Source organism: Triticum dicoccoides, chromosome 7B (genome assembly GCF_002162155.2).
Source record: "Triticum dicoccoides isolate Atlit2015 ecotype Zavitan chromosome 7B, WEW_v2.0, whole genome shotgun sequence".
NCBI lineage: Eukaryota > Viridiplantae > Streptophyta > Magnoliopsida > Poales > Poaceae > Triticum > Triticum dicoccoides.
Window position 1 is genome coordinate 84,709,921 of NC_041393.1, and position 10,304 is coordinate 84,720,224.

Here is a 10,304-nt window from a genome sequence, read left to right on the forward strand (position 1 = left end):
TATTTTGACTTCAGACAAAACTTATATGCAGACTAAAAAGAACCGGAGGGAGTACGTGGCCTTGTTTTTTATCCATTTTAGCGCCTCTAATTAGCGGCAATGAAGAGAGATCGCTTAGATTTTATTTTAATTATTTGAAATTTATTTATTTATTTCTCAAAGCACATAAATAGTGTCTACCATAGATACTCTATAAGAAAATATATTCTTTTTAACGGAGCTCTAAGAAATCTTGAGCAAATGACAAAAGAAAAAGGATCCTTTTAACCAGTGAACGTCAGTTGGGAAGCATAACAATTGCGAACGATTTGCATGGCAATTTATGTTGACTGAGGATGTCAATTTTAGTTTGCAAGCATGAAAAATCTTGGCTATCCTCACAACAATATAAAATATCATTAAAAACATTCAATTTGACATCCTCTCCCAGCGAAAGTCAGCTGAATAGAATTACCAAAAAGAAGAAGAAAAATTGTTCTGTGTGAATACGACAATGCGTGATTTATCTCAACACGTCACATGTAACACCCGATCAGGAAGACCACGTTCAAATGTGAAGCCTCGGGCACCACCGCCCGGGGCCCAGCCCCCGAGACTGATCATAGATCTGCCCCGAACACGACGGTTTCCATCGCCCTAGGGCTGCAAACAAGTTGAATTCGAGTGAGTTGAAGTTCGCTCAACTCAACTCATATTAAAAGTCGAGTGAGCTTAGACTGAGTGAAGCTCAAGGTCAAGCTGTAGAACATGACTTGTGCTTAGCTTGTAACGATCTCAAGTCGACGTCGAGCTAGTTTTGAGCTAAATGAGATGGTAAAAATTATAAATCTATGATGATTATTCCAACTAGGTAAAGCTCAACACGACATAAGAAAACACTAAAATTATATTATTTCAATCAAGACGGTGGAAATTTTTTCAAGGGTTTGTCTAGGACACATCTAGATGTGACATAGTTATGTCACATCTAACCTGATGTCCACTATGTTTGTGGTTTATTTTTCTTTTTGTCTCAGCTTTTTTTGTTCCTTTTGCGTTATTTGTGGGAGTTTAGATGTGACATCCTTAGAAAACATCTAGATGTGAATTAGATAAACCGTTTCTTCAAAGTAGTTTGACTTATTCTCTCGCAACCGAAAGTTTAGTATCAAAATAATATAATGATTTACGACGGACATATACTTGGGAAAGCAAATTATTGGTCAAATAGCACAATAAGGCATAAATCTTTTCTACACTTAATTAAGCTTCCGTGTTTGTTGGTAAATAAAAACAAAAAAAACAGGACAGCATATATGATAATAAATTATCTTATTTTCATTTTATATATGGCATGATCATTTATTTTAAAGATATTATGTCATGTCGAGCTAAAATCAAGCGAGATAGTATTGACTCAAGATTGGTTCGTTTCTCGAAGGCTACACAAAGTGTTCAAACTCAGGTCGTAGTATTTTTTTTTTAGGCTCACGAGCCTCTTCTTGCGGCCCTGATCATCCCACCGCTACTCTACCCTGCCCTACCAGGCTGCCACCACCATCTCCACGGCGTCGGCTCTCCCCCGCGGCCCGATCCCGACGTACCCAGGCCCCAGCCGAGTTCAGTTTCAGTACTGGGGCTCACGAGACCCGCGCCGCATTGCCATCCCACCGGCAACGACGGCATCGCCCTGCCCCCACGCCCGTACCCCCCTTCGCCCCGCCCACTCATCCCTCCATCAATCATCAAAGATTCATTCACAGGGCAAGTCCGACCCATCTCATCCCCTCCCATCCATAGGGCCCCAGCCCGCTGAAGCTTCACACCATTAACGCCTCCGCTGACATGTTCCGGACAAAGCAAATGCCACCATGACCTCCGCGACACCTGCACGGCACAGGCACGCATCAATGCCGGGAGCGGGAGAAAATGCAAGAGAACTCAGGTAACTGAATTAGTTCTCCCACCAGGGTCATCAGGTTCTCGGACAAAATTACTGTTCTGACTCTTAAGGCAAACTAAATCCCGATTTGACCTCGTTCCGAAAAAAATTTCGTTTCTGACCTTTTCTGGTGACGCCAAGGTCCCTGGCGTCTAGGTTACGAAGCAGACGCCGGGGTCCCTGGCGTCTGGCCCCTGACCCGCACTGTCCGCCTGGGCGTCACCAGAAAAGGTCAGAAACGAAATTTTTTTCGGAACGAGGTCAAATCGGGATTTAGTTTGCCTTAAGGGTCAGAACAGTAATTTTGTCCCAGGTTCTCTCTCCCTCTCCCACTGACTCAGGTAACTGAATTAGTTCTACAGTCAGCGGGAGCAGACACACAGAGGAGACATTGCTACTGGCATCCTTACAAGATCAGCCAATTCACATCATTCCAGTCCAAGAACGGTCGCAGAGAGGAAGAGAGATCCATCGAAACCTCCTACTAGGTTAGAGATAAGAGGGGGAGGAAGAGAAAGAGAGAATACATGGCTTTTTTACAGGGGAGAACGCCACCGATCCAGTCCCTTTTTTGGTTAACCTCCGGCACATATTTAGACAAAATGTGGGCTAGCTATTGGCTCTTGCTACTACTCGTCTGACTGACAACCTGCTTGCTGCATCCTCCGCCGCCTGAGTTCCCAGAGCGGCGGACTCAAAGTCCTACTCCGTGTTGTGGGAGATGGCCTGGCCGAACTTGAGGAATAGCTCCGCGTCCGAGGTGCTCGACGAGTTGGCGCAGGACGACAGCGTGCCGGCGCCACGCAGGCTCACGTACTCGTTGGCGTAGCTCGGGCCGGTGGGCGGCTGCGGCTGGGCGGCCTTGGGCGGCGGGTCGGGGTGCACCAGGCAGTCCAGCACGCGCACCACCTCGTGCATCGTCGGCCGGTCCGACGGCTGCTTCTTGGTGCACAGGAGCGCCAGCTGGAACACCTTCTTCACCTCGCCGAGGTCCTGGCACGTGTCCGCGATGTCGGGGTCGACAGTCTCCATCACCGCGTTGCTCGCCGTCTTCGATAGGATCTGCATTGCAACAGAACGAAAGAAAATATGAAGTTTGTTTCCTTGGGACTTCATCCCATAGGTAAAAGGATTTTCCTTCCTAAGCATCAGTACTGTATCTGATACTACTTCAGAGTGAAACTTATCCTGATATCCTGTCGTAAGAATCTGGTCTGAATCATAGGCAAGCTCAAACGCTAAATGGCAGGGGAGCAAATGAAAAGTTGACAATATTTGGTGAGTGTGACAGTGCGATTTGTAGCTTTCCATCCACATGATTGACAACTGGGGAGACAAAAATGGCAGGCTTTAGGGGACGGAACACTGCAACCTACTATAATGGAGCTTTCAATGGCCATATGCGATGGATCAGTGCACACCACAGGTCCACAGTGCAGATAGATCTACTCACATGATAGGGTTCATGTTGCTGGTCCCCTTGGATGAAAATAAAAGCCTAATGGGGATCACCCAGCAATTATTGGCACTACCAGAATCCAAGGCTAAATAGGCTGAAGAAAATGATACATCAACCTGAAGAACTACGGAGAGGGTGAGGTAGTTACCGAGTGATGGAGATTGCACTCATTGTCAACGGGCTTTTTGCCCGTCAGCAGCTCGAGCAGAACGATGCCATAGCTGTAGACATCGGACTTCTCGTTGAGGCGGGAGGTGCGCGCGTACTCAGGATCAATGTAGCCAATAGTGCCCATGACATAAGTCGACGTGTGAGTCTTTGAAACACACAAACTCTTAGCAATGCCAAAGTCCGTAAGGTGTGGCTCGTAATCTTTGTCAAGGAGGATATTCTTTGATTTTACATCCCTGTGGATTATTCTTGGACTGCAGTCATGGTGAAGGTAAGCGAGGCCTTGAGCAGCACCAAGAGCAATCCGAAGGCGAGTCTCCCAATCGAGCTTTTTCTTCTTGGATTGACCTTCTGCAATTAAAAATAACATGAGTTATTATATGGAAATAGTTCTCCAACTGTTAGCAATCAATAAATTAGCAGGACTACAATTGTGTCAAAACATCAACTATTTTGAGAGTAGCCAGGTTGTGTCTCTGACTTCTTTGTGACAGATGAATAAACAAAGACAATCGAAATTAAAAGCTATTGATCACTTGTACTAAACCATTCTCAACATTTGGAACAAGTTTGCAGTGCGCACTTACCATGTAAAACATCCCAGAGGCTGCCATTTTCCATGTACTCGTAGAAGAGAAGATTCCCAACAGGTGATAGGGAGTATCCCTGAAGGCTCACTAAATTCCGGTGTTTGATGCTGCCGACAGTCTCAAGCTCAGTTTGAAATTCCTTCAGGCTTTGCGGGTACTGGGCATACAGCTTCTTGATTGCCACCGGTCTGCAGTTCTTCAGAACACATTTATAAACTGTGCTTGATGCCCCGTACCCAATGATGTATTTCTCACTCAAGTTCTCAGTCATCCTCATTATGTCTTCATAGACATGGAGGGCCATGTTCATATTAAGTATCACTAGCTTGGGGGGGACATTGCTCACTGCAACAACATGAAGATTTATTAGAACAGACTGATACTGTTCCAGGAATCAACTATTGTCTATGAGTGGGCAGTCAAGGTAAGCCCACAAGATATTATAGTTTAGTGAGAAACATTAATGATCTCATGAATCGCATGGCAACATAAAGCTTGCCAATAAGGTAAGTAACAGATATACTAAAGCAGAAGGTTTAAAATTCCTGTAGATGCATTACCTGGTTTGCTAACAGAGACATCTTTGAAAACAGGAGGACTATGCGGCCTGCAAACAGCTATTAAAATCATCAGGAGGATAACAAGCCCACCCAGAGCAATGCCGAGTATTGCAGCCTTCGAGATTTGTGCTGCATAGAAAATCCAGGGCAGAGATGACAGTATATTAGAAACAAAGAAAGTATATATACTTGTAAGGAAATGATAATGAAACAGTGTCTTTACCTTTCTCTTGGTGGGTGGAGGAACGGCACGAGGCAAGCCAATATCCACAAAGTCCAGGATTACCCAAGAAGCTGAAGGCAGGGTCAGATCGTTAGACAACTATTTCCAAATCTGATAGTAAGCATGAAACAGGAGCAACTATACCTGTCAGGCGAAAACCGTGAGAAGTTGTTGTCAGTAGGGACAACGCCAGCCAAATTATTGAATGATATATTTCTGTTCCAGGAGCAGCAAGATCATGTCAGTGAAGCCAAACATCCAGACATGCCTAAAACATCTTTGATAACTTACAAGGTATTTAGGCTGAAGCAGTTCATCAGTGAAGAGACATCCCCAGTTATATTGTTATTTTCCAGTTTTCTGCAAGAGCGAATGAAGACAGATGAATCAATAATCAATTTAAGACTACATACTGAACCTTCTACTGAACATACGGATTTAGGAAAACTATATGACATGAAAAGCTATAACTCACAGCAACATCAGATTTTGCAGCATTCCAAGTTCTTGGGGAATCAGACCACCAAGATGGTTGTTGGACAGATCACTGAAATAAGACCCAAGTTATTCAATAGAGCATTCAAGGAACTAATCATTGACAGAATTCACCATTAGATCACCAGGTACTTACATCTCCATGATACTCCTCAAGTTCCCAAACTCAGCAGGGATGAATCCGACAAGAGCATTCTTGCTCAGGTTACTAGAGAAAAGAGTCCCAAACATTAACATATGATGATGGAAACAAACTAATAATCATAATGGCAAAGACTTACAGTTTCAATAGATGCTCCAAGCTGCCGATGGCTGATGGAATTGGACCGGTAATCATGTTGCAGGATAAATCCCTGATACATTTATCTTCATGATATAGGTCACAGAAGAAGAAAAAACAATGTTCTCAAGAACTTGTGAGATAATTGGACTTACAAGATGTCCAAATTGTTGATTCTTGATAGCTCAATAGGAATAGGACCACTCAAATGATTTGACGACAGATTCCTGAATAAACAGGTGAACACAGGTCAATAATGAACAAGCTTACAATGTTGCAGATCAGTATGCACTATGCATATCAAACAATTTAAAATCAAAAGGGTACAATTCGGTCAACTTTATCATAGCACAATTTAAGGATGAAATCCATTATAACTTGTTCTAAAAACCAAGACTTACAAAGAGGTCATGCTCTCAAGTTTACACAAAGAACGAGGAATGGTCCCATTTAACTTGTTGCCATGGGCATTACTGTAAAGGAGAAACAACGCATCAATATATATATATCTGAAACTGTGCGTGCTGCACAAGAAAGTTGCAATGCTTACAAGCTATTGAGATTCACGCAAGAACTTATATTGTTGGGAATTGGTCCCTCTAGGCTGTTGTTTGCAAGGTTCCTGAGAAACACGAGTAACAAAACATAAGCTGCTTGTTTGATTACCACACTCAGAAAATCATTACAGATTTCAAGAATGACTTGAAAAGACTTACAAGTCATATAAGCCTGTAAGCTTTCCCAGCTCCGACGGAATGGACCCAGTAAGTTGATTATCATTTAGTTCTCTGAATTTAGATACTTGTCAACAAAAACAGAATGCCAGATAACCTGAATTTGAATACATAAAAACAAGAAAAATGATGCCACTCACAGGTAATGAAGCGTTGACATATTCCCAAGTTCTGGTGGTATTGTCCCAGTTAACCTGTTGCCTTGCATGTATCTACAAGCCCACGATATATCATATTATTGACAAGGAAATATTCTTGCAGACAACTTTCATAGAGGAAGCAGACAACGGAAGCTTACAGTTTCTCAGTATATGTCAAGTTTCCCAGTATCGACGGTATAGGGCCAGATAATTGGTTGTAACTCAGATCTCTGGAATGGTTAAAGGTCATATCAACTATATATATTGCACCAACAAGAAAGAATGTACTCCCTCCGTTCCTAAATATTTGTCTTTCTAGATATTTCAAATGGATACCACATACGGATGTATATAGACATATTTTAGAGTAGATTCACTCATTTTGCTCCGTATGTAGTCATTTGTTGAAATCTCTAGAAAGACAAATATTTAGGAACGGAGGGAGTAGAACATAGAGCTCATCGCAGGACTTACAGTACAGCAAGTGCCTGCATGAGGCCAATAACTGATGGGATCGGACCAGTGAACTTGTTCCCTTGCAAGGACCTGATACAGGTGATATACAGAATTTTGCATATCAGCGTTAACTATGTAAGGCATACGATTTAGGAAGAATGGTTTAAATGAACACATACAGTGTAGCAACTTGAAGGAAGCCAATGTTGAAAGGGATTGATCCAGTCAATCGATTGTAGGATAAATCCCTACCATTGCAAACCGTTAGGAAAACTTCACAAGTTGATGAAATTAACATAATTTCAAAGGGGCAAGAGCGTAAATACGTACAAGACCTGAAAACTCGTACAGTTCCCAATGGTGTCTGGTATCTCCCCAGTCAGGCTATTGTTCTTCACGTCACTGGTCAAGCAAGTATAGTGTTAGCGCCAGAAACAGGATACACAACGGAATGTGGTTCAAGATTGGTAAGCAGCATACTTACAAGTACCAAAGGCCGGTCAACTGGCACATATCCGGGGAGAGGGTTCCTTCCAACTGGTTGCCGCGCAATCCCCTAAGTATGATCAATTCAATTTAGCCAAAAGAAGAAGAAAAACAGCATTGGACAGTACTCCATGTACATAAAATGGTGGTGTCTTTCTATAATGATTTTTCTAATCGTCCAGTACTTTCCCAAGCTTAATCCCCGATTGATGAACGTAGTAATACTGCAACTGCACTTCTGCAGTAGTACTACTACTAGTACCAATCTTTGTATGGCACAGAAATTCAAGAAAGACTTACAGGTACTGAAGAACCTCATTCCAATAGATAAGCCTTGGTATCTCCCCACTCAGTTTGTTTTGTGCCAAGTCCCTAGGGTGCACATAAAATTAGAGATTCTGAAAATACTCAGCAGATCCGCAACATATGAACCAAGCTGCAACTTACAGAGTCTTCAAATTTGGGAGCTGTGACAGCGTCGATGGGATCGCGCCGACCAGCTGGTTGTTCTTCAATATCCTAGCAAATCACGTGCACCACACAACATAATCACTCACAACATTTGATGGACTTGCTGCTTACTAGTAGTAGTACTAGATATACATTTCAGCAAAAACAGGCCTTACAAGGTTTCGAGGTGCTTGAGCTTGGACACCGAGAATGGTATGTCGCCATCCAAGTTGTTGAAGGACAAATCCCTAGTAGATCAAGAACAAACGTCAAATCATCAACAGTTTCCCAAACCCAGATATTAAACAACATTTAGTTGAAGGGACCACTCACAGCGTCTTAATCGACGAGCAATCCCCAATCTCATCCGGGATCTGGCCGGTCAGCCCATTCGACTTCAGATCACTGCACGCCCAAATCCACCAAGTTATTAGTACTACTAACACAGGCCAAGCAAGAAAAACAAAAGCTGAACGGCGGCGAGCAGGAGCAGCATTCCGTACATCGAGACGAGGCTCTTCAGGGCGCCGACGGCCGGCGAGATTTCGCCCTCGAGGTTGAGCCCGGAGAGGTTGCTGCAAGGAATTGGATGAAAAAGCGGCGTCAACGACCAGAGACACCGCGGCGGCGCGGCGGGGGAGGAAAAGGGGCAGAGAGTTTAAATGGGGCGGCGCCGATCTTACAGTGCGGCGACGGCGAAGGTGACGTTGTCGCAGAGGACGCCGCGCCAGGAGCAGTGGTCGTCGCCGGACCAGTCGTAGAGCACGTTGCCGACGTTGCGGAAGGACTTCTTCACCTCCAGCAGCGCCGCCCCTGCAAGAAAATGACGATGTAAACAAAAACCCAGCCGCATTAGCAGAAGAAAATGGGCGCAAAAACAGATTAAGTAAAGATCACAAAAGGTGGAGCTGCCCCGAAAAACAAAATCACCGTATTTGGTTACAAAGGAAAAAACAGCCAAAAAAAGAGGAGTTGCCCAAGATGGTAGCGATGATCTTTCTTCGTCTTCACGGCAAGAAAAGCTTCCCAGCTCGGCACAAGAACATCGGATTTGTAAAGGGAGAAAACAGGGCCGCGCTGAGGAATAAAGCGAGGGGCCCTAGGATTATTCCTGGTTGTTAGCAATGTGCTTGTTGTCAGTTCGGCCAAGAACATTGCGCCGCAAAACAAACACATATATAAAGGCCAAAGAAAAGCAAGCTCGTATCATACTAGTACATCTGAACGACTCTTGCACCACAAAGAGTGCAAGATTAGCGTGTGTTCAAACTTGAAACCATCCGTTTTGAAACAGAAAAAGGCAGCTTGAAACAGGATAGAGCAGAGCAGGAAGAAGATCTATGTCGTTTCGAAACACCTGGTGAACTATGCTGCTGGTCAGTGGCTAGTGGCTACCGCTCCAAAATAGTAGCAGCAGCATCAAAAAAGGGAAGAGATGGTGGGAGGTGTGAGAGACACCACTCGCCGGGATTAGTAAAGGACTAGTAGTATTAGACATGGGTTACGGCAATAAAAAAATGCATCCGAAGCAGCGGAGAATCCCGGATGCCTCCCAAAAGCTCGTAGAGGTAGTTGCAGCGCTAATAAAATACTGATCCTAACGAAACCAAATCCCCCTGATCGAGCTTCTGCTCCCCGGCGGCCGGCGCCCAGCCCGAGCAATAAACAAGAAAGATGCGGACGGGAAAGGAACCAACCGTCGTCCGCGGCGGCGCCGGCCACGAGGAGGAGGAGGAGGGAGGCAATGAGCGCGCCGTACGCCGCCGCCGTCGTCGTCGCCATGGCCGGTGGTACGAAGCTGCGAAGAATCACCGTCCGGGCAGTGGCATTTACGGGGGAGATGCCGAGAGGTACGGCGTGCGAAGCTCGCGTGGCGCTGTTGCAACTGGTGGGCAGCGGAGTGAAGTGCGCCTTAATGGGGGAGTGAGTTCCTGGTTGGTTTCTCGGGCTCCGCTTTGGCTGGGCGAGGGAGAGAGGGCCGAGGGAGCACTGGCTCGCGCGCGCGGATGGCCGCTCGCTGCTCGCTGCTGCCGGCTCAGTGACAGCGAGTGGCCGTATGGCTGGGGGGTGGAGTGGCAGGGCTAGCTAGTTGTATGCGCGCGTAGGAGCGCTAGCTCGGAGCTCTAGGGAGGTTCCTTGTGGAGTTGCGGCCTTGTGGGGGTGGTGGAGAGAGAGGGGATGGACACTGAGAGGTCACGTCGCTGTCGTTGTCTTCGTTTTTTCTCTCTCTGTCTGGTTGGTCTAGCTAGAGGAGGAGTAGGACTCGAGTCGCACAGTGGGGGGTGTGGCGCCGTGGTGGAGCTCCTCCATGACATGTGGGGCCCGGAGGATCAATGCTC

At 45.4% G+C, this 10,304-nt stretch overlaps 1 protein-coding gene across 1 annotated transcript; it reads right to left on the reverse strand.

Annotated features, from left to right (window-relative positions):
* Positions 1 to 2,335: 2,335 nt before the first annotated feature.
* Positions 2,336 to 10,074, reverse strand: LOC119336353 (LRR receptor-like serine/threonine-protein kinase ER1). The gene is made up of 27 exons (XM_037608357.1): positions 9,663 to 10,074; positions 8,649 to 8,778; positions 8,469 to 8,540; positions 8,299 to 8,370; positions 8,142 to 8,213; positions 7,963 to 8,034; positions 7,816 to 7,887; positions 7,514 to 7,585; positions 7,360 to 7,431; positions 7,209 to 7,277; positions 7,048 to 7,119; positions 6,732 to 6,803; positions 6,574 to 6,645; positions 6,416 to 6,487; positions 6,250 to 6,321; positions 6,101 to 6,172; positions 5,855 to 5,926; positions 5,701 to 5,772; positions 5,556 to 5,627; positions 5,400 to 5,471; positions 5,216 to 5,284; positions 5,069 to 5,140; positions 4,925 to 4,995; positions 4,702 to 4,830; positions 4,139 to 4,486; positions 3,529 to 3,902; positions 2,336 to 2,983 (listed from the first exon to the last, which is right to left on the reverse strand). The coding sequence occupies exons 1-27, from the start codon at positions 9,745 to 9,747 to the stop codon at positions 2,624 to 2,626; spliced, it is 2,931 nt and encodes a 976-aa protein (XP_037464254.1). The 5' UTR covers positions 9,748 to 10,074; the 3' UTR covers positions 2,336 to 2,623.
* Positions 10,075 to 10,304: the final 230 nt, after the last annotated feature.